At 35.9% G+C, this 22,843-nt stretch overlaps 1 protein-coding gene across 12 annotated transcripts in view; it reads left to right on the top strand.

The window, feature by feature from the left end:
- The window catches only part of ROBO2 (roundabout guidance receptor 2), a 1,245,885-nt gene that overhangs the window by 1,062,647 nt on the left and 160,395 nt on the right, over window positions 1-22,843 (top strand). For all 12 annotated transcript variants that reach the window (XM_082460293.1, XM_082460300.1, XM_082460302.1 and 9 more), the window contains exons 3-4: window positions 19,394-19,551; window positions 22,280-22,400. In XM_082460293.1, the coding sequence (XP_082316419.1) occupies window positions 19,394-19,551; window positions 22,280-22,400 (279 nt within the window). The remainder of the gene's footprint in view (window positions 1-19,393; window positions 19,552-22,279; window positions 22,401-22,843) is intronic.

Genomic DNA, 22,843 nt, shown 5'->3' with positions numbered 1-22,843 from the left:
TAGGTACAATATGCTCTCAGAAGACTCAACATTAATTGTCAAAAGGAAGGCTCAGCACGGCCAGTGTCTTTTTCTATCATTTAGTTCCCAACATCTGACACAACTCAGGGTCACAATCTAAATATGGTGATGCAAAGCATCTTCAAGATGTCTGCATGTAGGCACCAATTTCCCCAGCTCCCAATTACACATCTTCCTTCTGTCTCAGGAGTGCTGAAGGATTATTCGTTGCTTTTCAGATAACCCTTGGTTCTTGTTCCCACATGAAGTAGAGATTATGCTCTCCCTCCAGCCCTTTTAAAGTCCAACACACCCAGCTTTGCCATGTGTGAGCAATCTGCAGGCACTATTAGCCCCGCTTGAGTAGCTCTTGATAACACTCTCTAGGAAGTCAATTAAAGATGTCAGGGGGTGGGCTGGACTGCTTTTCTTTTACTAACAGGCATTTGGAGAGTAGAAAAGATGGAGCTGTCAGGAACAGGTGATTTTTGGTTCTTGAGGCACTAAACCTGATTTGCTTTTTCCTCTCGCTATTTCAACATTTTTCTTTTTGTGTTCTTGAGAAGATTTATTTTAATCTTTAGGCATCACCAGCTATATAATACTGAGGATCAGATACCCAAGCTAGTAAATGATGAAAATATTTGTTCAGCAATTAAAGATATAAAGAGAGAAGATGTCTTACAAATTTGAGCATAGTGAAAATTTGTAATAAGAAGGAGCTAATTTTTTGGTTAAAATATTTACATTTAAACTAAAATTAAATGATTGCTCACTAAAAATTAGGCATAAAACTCTCCTGGCATTATAGTAGTGTCATTCTTTGCACTTGCTTGCTACTATTGTGATTCTTTCTTTTGCTGAAAATCTTGACCCAGTTGTTCTATGTGTTTTTAATAAGAAAGACTACCCTAAAAGTAAATGATTGATTTTTTTTCTTAAATAATATAAAGCAAAATTAAAGTGCCACAACTTTTTATCTCATCTAATTAATGTAAGTGTTTAAACCAATTATTTAGTCCCAATAAACATTATTTTGCTTATGCGAAATATTATTTGATGTTACTTCATATTCCATTATTAAATTAGTGTAATAACAGAGAAATTTCCATGATATTGTATTTAATCTACAACTTTGTTATATATTTATGTATATATTTATTTATCACTGTGGGGAGATGCATACTTTATAAGGGAGAATATATAACTTTGAACATCACTGTCTATTTGATTATGCAAAACCATGGAAATTAATGAATACTTCCTCTTTGCTAATTATGTGCTAAATGCCAAAAAGTGCTTTCACTTAATCCTCATTGTCACCCTAGACGATAGGCACCATTGTCCCCATTTTACAGATGAAGAAGCAGAAGCTTACAGAGGATAAATAACTTGCCCCAAGTTCCATAGCTAATAAGCAGCAGTGCCAGAACTCAAACCGAAGGTTTTCATTCACCAAAACCTGTGGGCTTCACCTGCAGAGGGCCAGGAACTGCTGAAGATGCAATGTTCTGTCTGTACCTATAATTGCAAAAGATATAATCTCATAATGATTATATCACTCTGAGAAATGAACTGTCTCCAAGATGGTTACATGTATTTTCTAATGTTCTGTTAAAAATAAATGAAAACACAAAAAAGATTGAATCTGACTAAAAGTTTAGTTTTGCTGAAAAAAGAGATGGACATATATTTTTTTAAAAAAGAAGACTGCAATCCTCAGGGCTTGAGCTACCATTAGAAAAGCTGCAGTAGTTCATTATACAGAAAGATAGCGGTGTAATACTGATCAGCAATTCACTCACCATTAGCTTATGTCCTCCAGTTTTTATGAAAAAGCAATTGTACAGAATCAAGCTCATATTAGGGATTCATTCAAAGAAGCAAGTTTCATCGTGAATTTTAACTTAAAAATAGATTTAGCCTAATGTTTGAAATCACCATCTCACAGCATGATATAATAACTGATTATAATGATGACCTTAGTTTCCAAGTTAAATTATTTTTAGTATACTTTAATTATTGGGTTAAGGAATTATAAAATATGTGTGTTATGCTTCAGTTTCTTTCAAAATAATAGAAAATGAAAAAAAAAAACATCTATTTTCAAATCCTGGTCCCTCCTCTTGTTAACTGGATGAAGTTGGTATCTTCAAACATTTGTCTTTTCATTCATAAGCCTACCTACCTCACAGGGTTATTGTGGGGTTTCCATTATAGGCAAGAAACCTTGATCATTATTAGACACTGATTTGTCCCATCCAACTAGACAACTGAGATATTTTTTAAAAAAATGCAGAACAGAATCTTGAAAACATTATGAATGTTTTAAGCAGTGATAAAAGTTTCTGACATTTTTCTGACCATTTGAATACCGTGAAATTTGTGTTAGTTTTTAACTTTGAAAATGAGAAACTACTAGCATTCCACTACTGGAAGATTATTCCACAATAATGCCCCTCAAAGCATACTATATTTTTTACTAAAGCAAATGACAAGCAACTTCCCATACATTTATTGAGTAAAATCATTAAACCAGTTTAGGGAACTTTCTACTAAAGATGCATATGTAATAACTCTATCCAGTGTAGTCTTATCTTGATGGCAAGAATTGAAATTCCTCACTCATCTATTCATTCAGTAAATATTTACTTTGCACTTGCTATGTGCCAAGAATACCATTCTAGACCCTGGGGATACCACAGTAAACAATGAATGAGGTCCTTCCTTTCATGGAGCTGGCTTACATTCTACTGAAGGCAGATAGATAATGAACAAGCTAGCAGACAAAATAATTCCACATATGTGATATGCAGGCAGAAAATACCAAAAGGGTGTGATATGTGTGATCTTGTTGCTTCTTTAGATTGGGTAGTCATAAAAGGGAAACTCAAAGAATTGACATATAAACTGAGATTTGATGGACGAGAAGAAGAGAGCTAAAAGGAAGTCTTAGGGGAAGAACATATCACAGTGAATAGTGTAGCAAAAGGACCTAAAGAAGTCTTTGCCTTGCTAGAAGAAGAGAAGAGCCAGTGTGGCTGGGGGAGAGGGAACAAGAGGAATGGGTATCATGAGATGAGAGTCCAGATCTCAAGATGCCTTGTAAGCCAGAGTAAGGATTTGGATGTTTCTGTAGATGTGATGAGTCTTTTGGAGAATTTTAAGCAGAAGGATGACAAGATTTGTTTTACAATTTTAATGAGGTTACTCTGTTGGCTATGTGAGGAATTGACTGTAAGAAGAGTAAAAGAGTAAAAGATTGTAAGATTGTTAAGAGTCAGCTGCAGTATTCCCTGAGAGATGACAGTGACTCAGACCAAGTGATAGGGGTGGGAGTAAAGAAAAATAGGCAGGTTCTGGGTAAGTCTCTTGGTCATTGGGGCTTACCAATGGACAAGATGACGATGATGTGGGTGTGTGAGGGGGATGTTCATGGGTGACAGAAATGGAGGAAAAATAATAATTTGTTGGTAATTTATACCCGATTTTACCACAGACAAAGACACAAAAGTGTTTTGGGCGGGGGGGGAAGATTTGTGTGACAAAAATCAAGAATTCAATTCTGGTCACGTTAAATTCAGGATACTCTTAGACATTCAGGGGGTGATGTCAAGCAGGCAGTCTGGAATTCCAGGGAGCTCAAGGCGGGAGGCATTCATTTTAGAATCATCAGCATGGAGGCAGGACTGACAGAGGTTAACTACGAAGAATTTGTGTGTGGGAGCTCTCCATTTTTGAGTAATGTTGACTGTGTTTTAAGAACAAGAAGTTTCTGGCAAAGTACAGTCAAGAGTAATGGCTAGAGGGAGGAAAATTATGAAAGTATCTCAGAACACAAGATAAGAAATACAAGCTTAAATTAGATCTATTTTTGCAGTGCTTTACTGGTATTGGTTTCATCATGTAGGATTTGGGGGAGAGTACAAAAAAATCACTATAGTTATTTTCCACATCTTAACTCTCAGCAATATTATCAAGCAATTTCTATGGCTAAGCTACTACAGGAGAGAAACATGAAATAATCACATCTATATTGGAGACATAGCTAATTTCCAATATAGTTTCCATCCGACTCTTTTTAGTCTTACAAGGCACTGAAATAATATCTAGTGAAGGCAATTAAATGTAATACTTGATTAATATATCTGTTGTATGGAAAGCCTCTTCTACCTAAACATTAAAAATATTCAGAAAGAAAGAAAGACTATGTTAGTGTATTTTAGTATTATCTCAAATGATTTGCTGTCTCTAATAACCACCATCTCTAAGATGGCCACTTTATCTAATGGAAAAAGAACAGAAAAACAGAACCAGGACTCTTCAGGAACAAAATTATTTTTAGAAAATAACATTTTCTAGTTACTGGGCTGCTTAATTTTTGAAGACTATTGAAAATATACAGTGAACGTTTTATTATACAAATATATTCAGTTTTGAAAACAATTAAATGATAATAAGGTGTTTTCTTTTTCTTTACATCATATTACAGTAACGAAGCTGTTACCTCTCCAGATGCATTTAGTGAGTTTTAACTAACATTTTAAGGAGCTGAAATTATCATAAACCTAAGAATTAGACAAAATTGAGTTTACTGGTATAGAGAAAGATTCCTTGAGCTAATTGTATTGTTTAAGATGGACTATAATTCATTTTATGATACACCACCATCTTTCTATAAGGAAAACTATATTAATGGATCATTATACTTAATCTTTTTTTATCCTTTTTTTCCAAGTTTTAAAATAAAAAACTCATGATGTTTTTATACACTCAAATCATATGAGTATAAAAGGCATAGACATATCAAGGAAAATAAACCAAAATTTTTATAAAGTTAAAGTTTTTCACATTTTCTCTAAATAAAACTCCATGAAGAAACTTCAAATGAAGGTAAGTTTTTATTTTTAAAAGAGAAATCATTTACAATTTTCTTGATTCACATATTTAAAGTGGGCTTATAGAATCACAACTTATAATTTGGGAGAAATGAGGAACTTTTTTAAAATAAGTGATTTTTTTTTTTAATCAGTCATCAATTTTATACACATCACTGTATACATGTCAATCCCAATCGCCCAATTCAGCACACCACCATCCCCACCCCACCGCAGTTTTCCCCCCTTGGTGTCCATACGTTTGTTCTCTACATCTGTGTCTCAACTTCTGCCCTGCAACCCGATTCATCTGTACCATTTTTCTAGGTTCCACATACATGTGTTAATATACGATATTTGTTTTTCTCTTTCTGCCTTTCTTCACTCTGCATGACAGTCTCTAGATCCATCCACGTCTCAACAAATGACTCAATTTCGTTCCTTTTTATGGCTGAGTAATATTCCATTGTATATATGTACCACAACTTCTTTATCCATTCGTCTGTCAATGGGCATTTAGGTTGCTTCCATGACCTGGCTATTGTAAATAGTGCTGCAATGAACATTGGGGTGCATATGTCTTTTTGAATTACGGTTTTCTCTGGGTATATGCCCAGTAGTGGGATTGCTGGGTCATATGGTAATTCTATTTTTAGTTTTTTAAGGAACCTTCATATTGTTCTCCATAGTGGCTGTATCAATTTACATTCCCACCAACAGTGCAAGAGGGTTCCCTTTTCTCCACACCCTATCCAGCATTTGTTGTTTGTAGATTTTCTGATGATGCCCATTCTAACTGGTGTGAGGTGATACCTCATTGTAGTTTTGATTTGCATTTCTCTAATAATTAGTGATGTTGAGCATCTTTTCATGTGCTTCGTGGCCGTCTGTATGTCTTCTTTGGAGAAATGTCTATTTAGGTCTTTTCCCATTTTTGGATTGGGTTGTTTGTTTCTTTAATATTGAGCTGAATGAGCTGTTTATATATTTTGGAGATTAATCCTTTGTCCGTTGATTCATTTGCAAATATTTTCTCCCATTCTGAGGGTTGTCTTTTCGTCTTGTTTATGGTTTCCTTTGCTGTGCAAAAGCTTTGAAGTTTCATTAGGTCCCATTTGTTTATTGTTGTTTTTATTTCCATAACTCTAGGAGGTGGATCAAAAAAGATCTTGCTGTGATTTATGTCAAAGAGTGTTCTTCCTATGTTTTCCTCTAAGAGTTTTATAGTGTCCAGTCTTACATTTAGGTCTCGAATCCATTTTGAGTTTATTTTGGTGTATGGCGTTAGGGAGTATTCTAATTTCATTCTTTTACATGTAGCTGTCCAGTTTTCCCAGCACCAAAAATAAGTGATATTTTGCCTTTTATGGATCATGTGTTGACAGTGAATATATGTGATGGCTTTAAGCCTCTCTCATCTAGAGCAGTCACCACTGCTTGCTCCTTCCCCTATAACTTCCTCATTTTTTATTCAGTCCTCTGTTGAGGCACTTAAGAGGCCTAGGTCTAGATCAGAAGGTTGTCATCTTACTCACCTTTCTATCTCTTGTACCTAGCTCAGAGTTGGCCTTCAATTCATCTTAAATGAAGAAACCTTCTTAACATTAAATTTCTCTGAATATTTATTCTACCTTAGAAAATAACTAATTAATCGAGTTATATATTTTGATCTCAAAGGTCAGACTTATTACCATTCTACAGGTACTTTGTTGGCATTTATATTTGAAAGCACCAATTTTCTGTAAACTTGCAGTTTGTGTCACTGAGTGACTCTTGTGAGAAACCAGGTTTCCATACCCTCCTCCCAACTCTTTGTGTTGAATCCAGCTGCAGCAGATGGTATACTTTCAAAACACTCTTAGTCAAAATTATTTTTCTTTATACATTGTAAAATATGCATATTAGTAAGTAATTAATACACTTACAGGGTTCAAAAATCGAAATGTATGAAGTGCATATAGTGAAGTCTTCCTCTCTCATCCCTCACTTCCCACTTTTGTTTTTCTCTGCAAAGGCTTTGTTATTATTAGTTTCTTGTGTGTCCTTCCAGAGATTGTTTTTTGTACATGCAAGCACATTCCAGCATGTTTCTTTTTGTAATTAATTAAAGCATACCGTGCATGTTTCAAACCCAGCTCTGAAGCTGGCCCCGATAAAATGACTTTCTTGTTGAAACCAGTTTACCTCCTTTGTATCCTAATACATTTTCAATGTGGTTCTATGATGCTGCATGCTTTGTTTTCTTTCAGATTGTGATTTTTGACTTATATTTTGGTAACTTTCCTAAATCTCTTTAGCACCCTGAGGGCAAGATCTCTGCTTGAAATATCTTGTACTTCTAAGTGTGATAGATACATAGCACCTGTACCATCAAAATATTCAGTACCTACTTTTTAAATAAAAAAGAAACCAATGATTTAAAAAAGTCTTCTGTTATCTCAAATTAGTAGTTACAACTAGAACTGACTGAAAAGTGAAAATATCTAATTTACTTGGCATCAATTATACAAAGCAAAATTAAATATCATATTAAAATCACCTTTTAGAAATGAGCTGGGTTAAACTTTTTGATTTGGAGGAACCAATGATATTTTATTGCCCAGATAATACTTTACAACATAAATAATGATACCTAAATACATTTGACTTTAGAATTATACTGTTATATATAAATCCTAAATCCGGTAGTACTCACTCATAGTAATTATCACCATCCAGTACCAACTGCATAGTATTTGACTGTCTGACCCTCAAGACCTTAAAAGAGGAATTATTTTATACACAGGATAGGGTTCTTGAAGATAGGGTTCAGGGTCCCTTTTTTGTTTATTAGCATTCTTAATTCCTAACAACAATAATAATTGTTATTTCTGAAGTGTTTCCTTTGCTTCACAATGTGCTTTACAAAGATTGCTTTCTTTATTCTTCATAACTATCCAAAGACATAAACTTTAATATCCCCATTTTACAGATGAAGAAGGTGAGCCTTAACGTGGCTGAGACTTAAGACCATCAAGTTAATAAAGTAGCAGAGCCGAGCCTCAAACCCAGGCCTCTGACTAAGCCCATTATTTTAACCACAATGCCATATTGCCTCCCCGTCAAAAAGTAATAGTTCCATAAACATTTATTAAATGGAAGTTCTAGGTATCATCAAAGGAACTGGGCAAACAGTGGAGAGGAACTAGAGTGCACCTAGAAATAGAAAATAGTGTGAAGGTCCTAAGATGGAAAAGAGCTTGCTATGTTCCAGGACCTGAGGAAGGGCCAGTGTGGGCAGTAGAGATTTTTAGAGAATAAACCACACTGAAGAAAAGAGGAGGGTAGTTAACATTCTGCTTGGATTTCCTGGAACTGTCCTGGCATAATTACGAAGAATTCTTCCATTTACTTTCTCAAATGTTTGGTATGGAAGATAAAATAATAATAGGTAAGGTTAAAGATTTTAGATTTCAGAAGGAATGAATAAATTTTTCCCCAGCTACTTGTGATTTTAGCAGGGAAATGAGAAGTCTTATAGTCCAAACTCCATACCCAGCACTTTTATCAACTGACAACATTCCCAGTGATGAACTGAAGCCATTATCTCCTAGAAGCTTACTGAAGCAAAGGTCTTCCTTTTACGTAAATGTGGAAAAAACCATTTCAAGGGCTGTATTAGCCATGTGCTTTAGACATCACTGGATAAATATATGTAACATCTGATTATTTAGGATCCACTAATTCATTTTGAAAATTAACCCATTTGCCAACCTCAGATTTTCTTATTTGGCCCACATTTAATACAAGTATTTTGCTTACATTCAGAACAGTTATAATTTGATTGTTCATTGAGAGTATCAAGAAAAAAGTTTCTAATTTTACCATTTGTAGAAAGTTTGGGGAAGAGTGGGGTGAAGTGGCTGATATGTGGTGCATGAAAATGGCCCAAATTAGGAATTATAATAATTTGTGAATTATAATAATTTGTGAATTTTAATAATCTGGCATCACAAATAGCTTTGATTAGAACTAAACAATAAAGGTTTGGCAGACTTTCTGATAAATCTCACTTATTAAGTTTCGGTACCCTCCCAGGCAGAGAAGCTAAAACAATCACATGCAACTAGGTGGTTATCTCCGTATAGGGAGTTGGCACCTCACCAAGCAGGAAGGAAGTGGCTCTGTTTATTTTTTATCCATGACTATTTTGAGAGTAAAATTGTACTGAGTCTTAGTCCTAGGAATAACCATGGAGCCCAGAAAATAAAAATATAGCAAAAGACTCAGAGGGCAATTTGATTTATTCCCTTATTGCTGAGCATATACTCTGTGGCTGACCAAAGGCTACAGGGTATGAGGAAGAGGGGGATTTTTCTCTAAACCTCCATGCTTAATATGACTTCTTTCTAGTTTCATGTAAGATATGAAGGTTTGATTAGAGTTTACGTGAATTTTAAAATATTTAAATACTTTTGGGGAAAACATACTTATAATAAATTTTCATCATGAGAACTCAATATCACTTACACCTTAAAAAGCTATCCATCATTTGTTCTTTGGTATCAGTTTGTTTTCACAGAGTATATGGCAAGGTTGGATGGGGGCCTGTGGAGTTAGCATCAGGAATAAAAGAAATTGTGCTACTCATAGGTTCAAGCACATTGTTTGCTGGTTGTTGTCAATGATGTAATGTGAATTTTCTGAAATAATTTAAATGTGGTCTTTAGCACATTTGCATTCATAAAAAGTGCTTGGATATGCTTCTTGCTTCCTCTTCTCCTGCTTAGCTGTCAAAATACGGTGATGATTTTGAAGATTTACGGTAGATGGGTAATGAGATTGCTGAATGTTAACCGCAGCATTCAGAATTCATTGGGTGGCAAAAGAAAAGAAGGTTACTGGGTCTTTGGGATAGAGTAGAGAGATGATAGAGCTTTTTTTTAATCAGCTAATTAAAAAATAAATATGCTATGTTCTGGATTAGGAAACATTTCAAAGTTCTTGTCATGTAGTAATCAAATAGAACATTTCCCAAAGGTCAAATTACATCCATTTCAGCAAAATTCCTGACAGATTACAGTAATGCCCATATTTTGCAGTGTGGACGTATGCAAATCTTAATATTAGATAGGAAAGACTAAAGAGCCCACAGGCATGTGGAACATGATTTTTTTATTATGTAAATTTCAGGTATACAGCATTATAGTTCAACAGCTATATATACTACAGAGTGGTCACCTCCACAAATTTATAAAAAATACTTTCATTGTTGCATTTGAATTCAAGTAAGTCTCATGCAGTTATGCTTTGGTCTATGTTCCTGTGTAAAAGAGGGAAATAAACAGCATACTCTCCCAGTGGTCATTTTTAAGTTCATGAATTATGGTGAGATTCATTGTTACACTAAATCAGACCGCTAGTGATTATGGTTATGAAATGTGTTGTTAAAATAGGTGAAATGATGGAAATTGTGAAATCAGCGGAATCATGTTGAAAGCCCATTGTAACATGTAGCTCACTTATACAGAAATTTGTTGAGTTTCAGGTAGATGGGAAAAAAGATAGAGCAATAGTAGTTTCAAAGTAACTGGCATTCTTGACAAGGAAGGTTGACCTTGACCTTCTTCTCCTTCCAACCCTCATTTCATCAGCAGGGGTGAGATTACTTTGAGACCTTGCCAATAGGTAATAAATAACACATAAATTCCAGGACACCCTTACACTGTAGGGTGCCCTAATGTGTAATAATCCTTAGACTACTGAGTTTATAACTCATGACATCTGGCAGTTACTTGGCATTGTAATTCATGCTGATCAGGCACATCAGAATACACCATGGGAGAGAAATATCAGAGCACTAACCCATTGATACTAGGAAAGGGTGAAATGACAGAGGTGCACAGCTGCTCAGACTGTGTACCTCTGTGAACTGTGCAGTGTTAGAATGCTGTAAAAGCTAATGCCTTCAGATAAGGACTAACAAGGCGGGAGGAGAGTAGTAATCTATTGGGATCCAGAATAAAGCAGCACATTAATATTTACTTGATAGCACTTTATTTCTTTATTCAAATTGACAGATGTAGCATTAAGGCAGTAATGAATCTTGAAGTTTGAATTTAAATAAATACTTATGTATATTTTAAATTTAAATGTGCACTTAAATAAATAGATAAGTATATTGAATTAAAATTTTTTACAGATATATATATACAAATTTTATATATATAAAATGTAAAAGAGATTTGTCCCTTTCAATTTTTTGTTTTCTTTGGTCTTACAGTGAGAGCTAAATGAGGCAAAAAAGAAAGAGTGTGGGAAAAAAATGAGAAATAGTGGGCCAAAAAAAAAAAAAAAACATTCCACAAAGCACCTGTAACAAGCCTTCCTGATACCTAGAAGCCTAACTGCTTTAGCTGAAGACTTGAGGCTCATGGGACATGAACCAGATTGAAGAGCTAGAAGCAGACAGATGGTTATTTGTGATCGTCCTGTAAATGTAAATGCTATAAAGATGTTGTGATTATTTATTTATTTATTAATGCCCCAACACAGATTTAGAGAATGTAGGAGGCAGTATTTTAGCTTGAAATAATCTGGTGTTTCCCTTTGTTACCATCTTGAGAAACATCACTTAATGCTTTTTTTAGGACTATTCTGTGTAGTTCTGAATTTTAAATTCAATGTATTATTTCTTCCAGTACCCAGAGTTATAGCTATCTCTGTGACTGAGGTTGAAATTAGCAAAAGGGCAGGTGCTGGAAGGAGGTTGGGTAGCAGAGTAGAACATTTTGGGGATGTGGAGAGTTTTTGTTTTACAGTAGAGGAAGGCCGCCTTGAACACATTTAAGCCAGTACCCTCAATTCTACACACCGTTCTCCTCCTGACGTACTATTATATTTGGACACACCCTCTAAGTTCCCCTCATGCCTTTGAGTTTTCTGTGATTCTGGAAACATCAATCCCACATGAACAATTTTGTGGACAATGGCACTTTAAGAAAAAAGAGGAACTGATTAAACATTAATTAGCCTCAATCCACAACTTCCTCACAAGCTAATGGATAGGGTATGCAGATCCCTGTCAAACATCAGATGCTAGGCTTTGCCAAAAATAGGACTTCCAAGTGTTGAAGGAGTGCCAACTGCTGGCTCCTTAACTCAAACCAAAGGAAATGATTACCAGAGACAGGCCTCGAGTCTGCCGTGGTCAGATGTCACCAGTTTGCAGTGCCACATGTGATCCAAGAGTTTATGAATGATCTCAACTCTTGGTCCCCAAGGAGAACATATGCATTACAGAGGTTACGGATACAAATTACAGAGAGCATGATGTTTCCATGCAATTTCTAAGAATCCTTCAGCAAGTTTTAAACATTAATGGAAAACATTAAGGAAGACTTGGCACTCTTAGGGGGACTTCAAATTATATTGCGGATGAGGACAGAACAGGGCTAAAAAAGGATTCGAGAATAAAGACTTGGCTAAGAGATTTGGAGCTGGCCATCCCTCTTGGATGAGTTGTGTGTTTGTGTGTTTTATTCCCTGCAGAATTCGAGGCTTCACAAAATGCTATGACTTGAAAATGAGCAAGTCACAGGGTATCCCTGTTCATTTATCATGCTCCAATTCATACCACTGGTTTATCTGGATCATTTGCTGAGTGAATTTGCTTGCACAGGGAATCTTAGTGGGATGAGGGGTGAGAGCTTCTCATTTTGGAATTGTCAGCATGTTGCAGAGGTGCCAGAGTGTCAGCTTGCACAGCGGTAGCAGGATGTCTCCCCACTGAGTTCTTTCTTTCCCATTCCCCTTCTGTGCAGAACAAACCACTTATGACTTGTTCCCTAAATATCAGATCTTATTGTCTATTTAGCTGGTGGCTGGCCTGTCCATTCTGACCATATCTTGTTTGATTGTACCAAATATAATAAAGTAGTTTGTTGTGAATGATGGTTCCTCTTTAGATTTATTAGGTCTTTTGGTCTTTGCAACTTCAGAAAAATACAGAATTATTGTAACTTATCCGTGTAGAGCTTTCAGTTGAAGGGGGAAACTCAATTTCAACTGGCCTAAAAATGAAAGAAAACTCCTTTAGATCCCATACGCAGAAAGTCCAGATTTAACACAGTCTTCAGAATTGCTTTGTTCAGTTATGGCATCACGAACCCAGGTACTTTTTCTCGTGTGCAGAGCCTCAGTTTCATTCTGAGGCTGGAGCTCCCCCTGGGGTCACAGCATGGCTGCCAAGAACGGCCATTTAGTGCAGCAGGACAAGACAGTGTGCTTTCCTGGGAGGTAGCGTAGAGGACCTGGACTTCAGGCTGGCTGGGATTACACCCGATCATTCCCCATGGTGAGAGGAGCTGCTGGTGCTGAGGATAGGAAAATAATGTGTACCAGCTGTAGAAATGGCTATCACTATTTTTCCTAACCCACTGTAATATTTACTATGATATTCTATAATTTGTGCTAGCAGTTTTATTGGTTGCACATAAATATGTTGTTCCTTTGAGTGATTGATTTCTCACCTTTTTGAACTGCCTGGCTTTTATTTTAGAGATACACGAGCTTGTAGGTAGGCAAGTCAAGTGCACTGTCTCTTAAATCCTACCAACTTAAATTGTTCTTCAGAAATGACATTTTGAAATCAAATTAAAACACTGTAGTGTATTTTATACAATAAGAAAAAGACTGCAATACACCCGTTGAAGAGGAGTTCATCAATTCAATCAACCTGTCAAGTATACTTGGTGAACTCGTCTGATGCCCTTCAAGATGGGAGCCCTTTGGTGGGTTACCTAGACCCGTGTAAGTGTAAACGAAAAAACTTTTCAGATGAGTGAATCTGAAGCTGACACTGAAGGAACAGTATGTGTTTGAAGAAAGAAATAGGAAAAAATAAGGGAACAAAGAGGTATCTGGGGAAGATTTTCAAGCAGAAAGACCATATATGCTAATGTGCACCGATAATTAGATGTTCCTCTGTGTGTCTACGGCAAGAGGGTTGCAGAAATGTATGTGATGAGCATGGAAATATAAACACAGAGACCTGATTCTATACAACATTTGATATAACATTAAGAAGAGAATTTTTTCTTAAGAACCATTTTAAAAGTTGTGAAAAAGGAATTGATGTGATCATATGTGCACCTTAGCAAACTCATAATAGCCACAATAGAGAGATTAAAAGAGAAATCAGAGAAAAATTTTAAATAGGATACCCTGGAAGTAATTAAGGAAGAGATAAGGGCATCCTGAACTAGGGCAGTGGGGACAAAATAAATAGATACAGATGATATTACAAATCATTGTAGCATAATGACTGTGCGTAGAGTCTAGAGTCAGACCTGCAGGGTTCAGACTCTGTACTTGTCCACCACAATAGGTCATTCCAGATGACGTGTGACATATCCATGATGCCAGGTTTTGCACATAGTGTGTACTCATTAAATATTAGCTATTATTGTAGGGCGGTTAATTTTAAAATAGGGAGATCAAAGTGTTACTGTGTGTGCTGCTGATTCAAAAAAGCAAGTTTAAAAAAAAATTCTTGTTATTTCATATATTATGCATAACTAAAGGCTTCTGACGGTCCTTTTAAGTATCAAGATTTACTCAAATTTTGTATTCTTAAAGTAAAATATGCACTGGATGGGCATCTCTTGGAACTAGTCGTCAGTCGTCTACTGCGAAGTCTCTTGCTGCACAGCTCTGACAGCTCAGGTGCACATGCAGAGAGAAATCCTGCTGGCATGGAAGCCTTGTGATCAGCGTTGCTTTGAGTTGCCAGAGGTTTCAACTGCTGCTAACCATGCCTTTAATTACATCTCTCTTTTTAAATTACCTTTCCCATGATCAGTTTAATTTGTTGTGGATGGTCTTCTTTATCTGATGGTGTGTATGAATACTTTCATCCATAATTTTTTAGGCTCTACATTTTTAATAACTGCTTGGAAGCATGTGTAGGTTGTAAGTCAGAAATGTATCTTTCAGAAGTGTGCTAATTATGCAGTCTCATTTCATTATTATTGCTAATTTATTTTAAAATGATGAAATGTCAGAGTCATGATTTGCTTTGTCTCTGTTGACTGAGGCAAAAAAGAATTTTGAGAACTATTGAATTAGGACAGAAGGGAGAGGACTTGGTGAGCTAAAGAATATGGGACAGTAAGAAGCAGGAGTCCAGGAGGTCAGCTCTAAAGGGATACCTAGATGTGAAGCTGTTTCAGGGCACTGTATAAGTTACCTATTGCTGTATCACAAATTACCACAAAACTTAGCAGCTTAAAACAACACACATTTATTTTCTTACTGTCGGTGGGTCAGGAACCCAGACATGAGTTAACTTAGTCTTCTGCTAAGGATCTCTCGCAACGCTGCAATGCAGATGTTGGTCAGGGCCGTGGTCTCATGTAAAGGCTCAACTGCAGAAGTTTCTGTTCCCAAATTTAAGTAGTTGCTGGCAGGATTTGAGCCCTCAAAGGATGTGGACTGAAGCCTCAGTCCCTTGCTTACCGTTGGCTGAAAGCTGCCTTCAGGTCATTGCCAAATGGGCCTCTACATCGAGCAATGTGGCATCTTGCATGATCAGAGGAAGCACATGAGGAGAGAGGGAGAGAGAGAGACAGAAGGACAGACAGAACCAAAAAGATGCAACTTACAACCTTTTGTAACCTAATTTTTGAAATGACATTCCATCGCTTCATTAAAGGCATGTCACCAGGTCCAGCCCACAGTTAAGGGGAGGGGATGAGACAAAGAAATAAATACCAAGAGGGAGAGGTTATTGCGGAACATTAGCGAACAAGCCTACCACAGGCACCGTCATGTCATTTCTGTTTTATACAGTATTCCTTAACCATTTTATAAGACACTGCCAAGCACATTGTAGTATTCAGTGTCTTCTTGTAGAATTGAATTAATTTGTTACAAATCTTTATGTCATGAATATGAACTCTATCATATCAAACACAGTAGTAATTCAGAATTTATTGATCTTCCAGAATAACTTTCTAAGTCACTGTGCATGTCAATGTAAAAAGAATTCAAGTCTAACCCAGGTTATGACTAGCTTAGTGAAGTCTCATTTGTGTTTTCAGCTCATACAGAGAAATGAATATTTGGGTTCTAGCCAACTAGATTTCTATTTTTCCCCCATGGAGATTTGAACCCTTGTATTCTAAACTTAGATCTGCAAGCAAGTACTATATCAAAAGTGTACCTATTATATCTTTTTCTCTTTAAAGTACAACTTACCTCTACCCTGCCCACAGCTTTTGTCTTTTTAACCAGATTCTTTTCAGTTCATCATGTTTATTTCTCTTCACCCTATTTAAAGACTTGTTTGGAGCTTTAGGTAAACACATATTGCTGCATGTTCTTGTTTTGGCTTACTTGTCAAGCCACATTGAAAATATGGCTCCCAGTTCTTTCTAGAATAGGAGCTTAATGAGAAAAAAAATATAGACTCAATTTGGACTTGCTTTGCTTTTTTACATTCACAGGACTGTTTTAGTTCCCGTTATCTAACATACATAAATCCTTTACTGTAGAGAACACCTTCTATTCTTTATCACTTGCCATAAAGCAGAGGGCAAAATCCAAGACAGAAATGAATAATTAGCAAAAAATTGGAAACAATAAATATTTCATTTTATTTTGTTTATATTTGTGAATGGGTATACAAACCTCAGAAACACAGAAGCAGGTATCAGAACATTTATACAATTTGAGACGAGTAAAAATGACTTTCTATTTCCTAAGAGAGATTCTATATTTGTTTGCTGTGCTAGACCCTGCTGAAAGGGTTGTTCTTCTCTTGCATGTTTTATTTGTGTGAGAGAGAGAGAGAGAGAAGAAACACATTTTATTACCCCCAAAGATGTAGGGTAAAAGAAATGGTATCACTAAGCAAAAATGAATTACTCTATAAACCCCAAAGAGCATTTTACAAGTTGAAGAGGGTACAGTACCAATTACACTATTATCTCACTCTACTCTCTGGGTGAATAGTCAGAAAGCCTAAAATTACAGTTGATGTTAGATTTCTTGGCTTCATTTGCAAATGGGAGTCATTTTCTTTTTTTGTCAACGCCATAAACACACGTTATATTGTTTAAGAGCAGCAGCCCCTACTTTGTTATGATATTTTTCTCCTTTTTATCCCCCATATCAAAGGACCTTTTTTTTTTTTCCCCTTAATTTGGCTTGTTGCAGATTGATGTAATACCGTGTTTCTGAATCATTTGCAGTGGTCTTAAGATCTGTTTGAGCAGAGGCTTTTTGGCTTACCTGTCAGGAGACCAGTTCTGGAGAAGGTTCTGCAGCTGGCCAGACGTGTCATTTCGGACTAGATTGAGAGCCTGCCAAAACACCATTTGCTGCCAGTACCGGATATTGTAGGCGTGCTCACCACCCTGTTACCGTGGTTTTGCGGGTCTTAACATTGCATAAATAGGCAGCTGTTCTGTATTCCGAATATAAAGGAGTCACCAGCCTGCTCTACCTTGAGGATTTACCTGCAATAGGGAACCACAGTGTTAACCCCTTCTTACCCTCCTGTCTGAACATCACATTTAAATGCACACTTCTCTCAGCCCATTCAGAAGCAAACCCCTATGCATATAAATCACATCCTTCTTGCCAGTTAGACAAGAGGACGGAAAAATGTGCAGTTCGTTGTGCTAAAATGGAACACACTTCCTCAGCAGCTAAAGCAGTAAATTAATCAGCTTATAAACTAAGAGTGAGCAATTTGTGCTGAATTCTTTCTTACTGCTTCTTCAGTAGGAGACAAGGTTCTCTAATCTCATAAAAGGTCATGACTTCATTAAGATGGAAAACCATGTTGCAAGAGACAAGAAAAGAAAAGCCTTAAAAGTCACTCAGTTGTCTCTCTGGACCTATTTTCAGGACAGGGGATTTTTATTTATTTGGAGAATGACAATTAACCTGGAGACTTGGCCCAACAAAGAAACAGAGTGCTGAAGTGGGTCTCATTACAGGACATCAAAGGCAGTTGGTTTGACCTAATCCACATTTGCAGCAGATGATTTACATAACAAGTTAGCACAAGCTGCCCAATTTTGATATCAAATAGCTGACCAATTTCAAATAGCTTGACCAATTTATATATAGAAAATGTATGTGTGTTCATATGTATATATGTATGTAGGTGTGTGTATATATATATGTACACATGTATAACACACATACATATGCATATACACCCATATATTTGTGTTGGGGGGGTGTTATTTTTTTACCCCAAGGTACATTGGGAAAAAAACTTGTCTGTGTTAGAATATCAAAGAATAGGAAAAGTCAAGGCAGTTACAAAAAGCAGAGGCAATTGTGTTATATGGTATATTAGCTGGTCTCAACTACATTTTTTATTGAAGTACTGTTGACTTACAATATTATATTAGTTTCAGGTGTACAAGTAGTGATTAAATATTTTCACAGATTACACACCATACAAAGTTATTATAAAATATTGACTATATTCCCTGTGCTGTACATTACTTCCTTGTAACTTATTTATTTTATAACTGGTAGTTTGTACCCTTTAATCTCCTTCACCTGTTTTCTCAACTGCTTTTTCTAATGTTTACCCTAAAATAGATATAGTCCTTATTTGCTAAATAAAACCAGCATTCTGCACTCTGATAGGACCGAGTCATTTCTCCAGGCTTTTCATTTTGCCAGGGGAAGAAAAGTACACAGATAGATAGGTGACATTTGGAGAGCCAGGCATGCCAGATTTTCGGAGGTTACAACGGAGGTCCAACCTGCTGTTCTCCTAATGAAAGGAGGGGAAATTCAGACTGGCAAAACCGCTCTAAGGGATATCTCTGCTCCGTATGTCACGCTGCCCAGATGTCGCTCGGCAGGTGGAGATGCAGACAGAATGAAAATGTAGCCCTGTGTATGTGGGTGCTAGTGCATTGCAAGGGCGAACAATGAGTCTATCTTCAGAAGTGTAATGAAAACAGTGTGGATCTTGTCCATATTCATGTCACGAGAAAGGGCTTTCTCAAGGAGTTCTCACCCCACTTCCCCTCCCAGACTGACAGGCATACATGCTCCCAGACCACGTGCACATGACTTGTTTCGGGGCTTTAAGTATAACAAGTATAACAACTTATTTTAATGCATTTATACACATGTATGTATGCGTATATGCTTTTTAAATAGAAAATGGGATCATACTACATAAACAGTTTTGTACCTTGAGTTTGTATTAAATGTCAAAACTATATCATGAATGCGTCTCATCTTATTTTCTTTAGGCTTATCTCATTTTAAACTCAGATTTTATAGCAAAGATTCATAATCATAGAGTTAGTCATTTCCCTGTTGATGAGCGCTTAGATTGGCTCTAAAATATTTTAAGATGGGCGTGGTTCTGTTCTTAGTAAATACCAGCAAATTTTATTAGAACAAAGTAAGTTAAGACTTGAAGTTACCTTTTGCAAGAGAAAGCTAAAGTTACTGTCATTGAGTTTTCTTTTACTACAATTGTTTTTCTTCAGTGTTACGAGATGACTTCCGGCAAAATCCCACAGATGTTGTAGTGGCAGCCGGAGAGCCTGCAATCCTGGAGTGCCAACCTCCCCGGGGACACCCAGAACCCACCATCTACTGGAAAAAAGATAAAATTCGAATTGATGACAAGGAAGAAAGAATAAGTGTGAGTTAAACTAAAATGGACCCCTAGAGAGATTGAATATCAAGCCTTAAAATGGATGTATTTTATTTATATTATTTATAATATTTTATTTATATTATTTATTATTTCTTGTTAATAAAGTTGTAGAACTGTATTTGAGTGCTAATTACTATTTACACTGTATTGAAAGGACTGAAAAAAGATAATCAAAAATAAAAACTTTGGAATGAGGCTTCAAAGAGTCAAATATTATATAAATCAAGTGTGTATGATATATTAATAACTGGACCAATCTGAATACGTAAATATATCTTTGCAGTAGAATACTGATGTCGAAGCTCTTTTTTAAGATCTCCAAATGCATCTATTGATCATGCAATACATAAGTGTCAAAGTGTAAATGATGGCCATAAACTGTATTAACTAGAACATTTCTTTTCATACTACTTTCAAAATTATAAGAGGAAATCATTTGAGGTGATGAATATTTCAAGCTCTTTTCCAGTTTTTCCAATGTAATATTTATAACTAAAATATTATATGAGAACTCATTTCAAAGTTTAAGAGATAGAAATTAAAATCAATGTAAAAATAACTGCCTGGTTTTATAGTTTAACCCTTGTAGAAAAATAGTCTGTTTTCAAGGGAAATGGATGATCAGGTTAATCAGTCAATTGATATTCAACATGGAACGCCCAGAAAATGGTAAAAAGGTAGAGAAATGGCATATAGTTATTTTATTTTTTCAGAGGATCCATTCAACATGGGTATGTGAAGTTTGTGAGAGCAGTCCACTGAAATAGTAGATAATGCCTCAACCTTCTGACATGGTTCTTAGTATAATTTTTATACTCAGTACAATAACTGAGATTTAATATATTTTATTTATAATAATGTCTCAACGAAACAAATGTGCCATTTCTATCAAAAAGTCTATGTTTCCTGGGTGTCTATTCTCTTTAAAAATATCTTATAAATGAGGTTTTATTCTTATGTGTACATTGTGATTACATCATAACACAGAACGAGAGAGGCCATGCAAAAGATCACAACATATTCCATATGATTCTGGCTTGAACTGTTGACACTGTGAGGATATACAGTGAAAGATAATTTGGTTCCCAGTGGTCTGTGCTCGGGTACCAAACCTATGAAAATGTGCTCCTGTTCAAGATTTTCTTTTTCATGTTTGTAATCATTTAGCTTTTGCTTTGTAACAAATCACCTCAAAATACCGTGATTTATAATAACCATTGCATTTACAGTATGATTCTGTGGGTAAGCTGACAGTTCTTTGCTCTGGGCTAGCTTGGTTGATCTTTGCTAGGCTTTCTCATGCTTCTGTGGCTTGTTTAAACGTGTGCTGGCAGCTGGGGTGATCTAGGATAACTTTACTCACATGTCTGGCCATTGACTGTCTCTCAGCTGGCCATCTTGGTTCCTCTCCTCACGGCCTCTCATTTTCCAGCAGCCTAGCTCGGGCTGGTTCTCATACTGGTCTCAGGGTTCCAACTGCAGCAAGAGAAGGCAAGTCCCTATATGCGAGTGCCTTTCTTCTGGTGAAATGTTGCTTTAGTTCCACTGATCAAACCAAATCAAATCATGTTGTCACACTCAGCTTCGAGGGAAGGAGAAATGGCCTCTGTGGTTTAAACCTATCATTTATTATGCTCTACTGCATACAGTTGAGAATAGGTTGACTATGTTTTCTTCCTAAGTAAAAAAAAATGTTGAAAAGCCCTTTCTATGACATGGCTAGTTTTAGAGCCTGAATAAGTCTGATGAAAACGTACCTACTTGAGGTTTGTCTGCCTGTGAAATTAAAATTAAAGGAGGAAACCAGCATATTCTTATCTCATATCTCTTTAAGAACACTCAGTCATTGTAAAGTTAAGATTGTTGAACTAGATAAATAATAAAAAAATTTTTAAATTGGAAAAAGAAGCTATAAGTTGATGATTCACTTACCGAAAACCTTATTCTGCTTTAACTAACCCTTTAACTAACAGACATTTTAACATTATTACATTTGTTTATTCAAACAAAAATGCTTCTCATTTAAGAAACATTTAGGGACCACATATTAGAAGCCAGTGATTTGTACCAAGTCATACTCATCATTCAAAAAAAAATTATTTGTTTTTATTCAACCTGACCTCCTCTTCAAAAAGTATCTCATAAATACAGTTAAGATGAGGCAAAGATAATTTTAATACTAACAATTGAAATGTAAACTCCATGAAAGCAGAGATTTTTACTATTTGGTTGACTGTTGAATCTCAAAGGCCTAGAACACTACCCAGCCCATAGAGGTACTCAGCAAATACTCACTGAATTCTTCTGAGTCAATTAGATTTCATTATATTATCCAAAGCAGATATCTAGTACTTTGTTCTGATGACAAATGTCAATAGAAATTCATTCAACAGAATCTCAGAGTGAAGACCAACCACTGTGGTTTAATGGGGGCAGTCACAAGATTCAAAATAGGACCAGGCAATAGAGAGGAAGACTGCCTTAAAGAAGCATTCTCTAGAAACGGAATATGGAGGCTTAGATTGAGGGTGAATTTAGGAGAAGAAAGTACACATGCAGATGCCAAAATAGTGGGAGAGTTTTGCGTCTTAGACACTCAGCTATTTCTTTTAGAGAAAAAAATATGTGCTTAAATATTGAAAATTATTTATTAGTGACCTTTCTTTCTCCGTTTCTTTTCCTTTCCATTTTCTTTTTTTTTCAATTTTAACAGATCCGTGGTGGAAAACTAATGATCTCCAATACCAGGAAAAGTGATGCAGGGATGTATACCTGTGTTGGCACCAATATGGTGGGAGAAAGAGACAGTGATCCAGCAGAGCTGACTGTCTTTGGTAAAACTCTCTTTTAAATTATAAATTGCTATTTACTATCTACTTTTCCTTTTCCTTTAAATATTTTTGCTAATACCAAACACCAGGCCATACAGGGACAGTTACTTCTGACTTGTGGTGAACTCAATAGACTAGAATTGTCTTGTTTTCTGGTTCTGTCTTTCAGACGAAATCTTTGATGTGAAGAAAATTAAACTTTTGAAACATTAATTTACCTACTTTATTCATATATATTTATAGGATTTTGCCTTTCATCAGGAGGTAAAAAACTGTTCTTTCTCAAAATCTATTTGAGAGATTATATACATTTAAAATTTATCACTCATTCCATTGTGATGCATTTATCAAGTATTTATTATGTGCATGACACAGGGTAAGGTTTTTAAAAATTAGAGAGTGCAGTGTATAGCCATTTCACTTGTTTTCTAATTTCAAAAATTTCA

This window comes from Balaenoptera physalus (genome assembly GCF_965194825.1).
Source record: "Balaenoptera physalus genome assembly, chromosome: 4".
NCBI lineage: Eukaryota > Metazoa > Chordata > Mammalia > Artiodactyla > Balaenopteridae > Balaenoptera > Balaenoptera physalus.
This window is presented reverse-complemented; position numbering and strand designations above follow the sequence as displayed.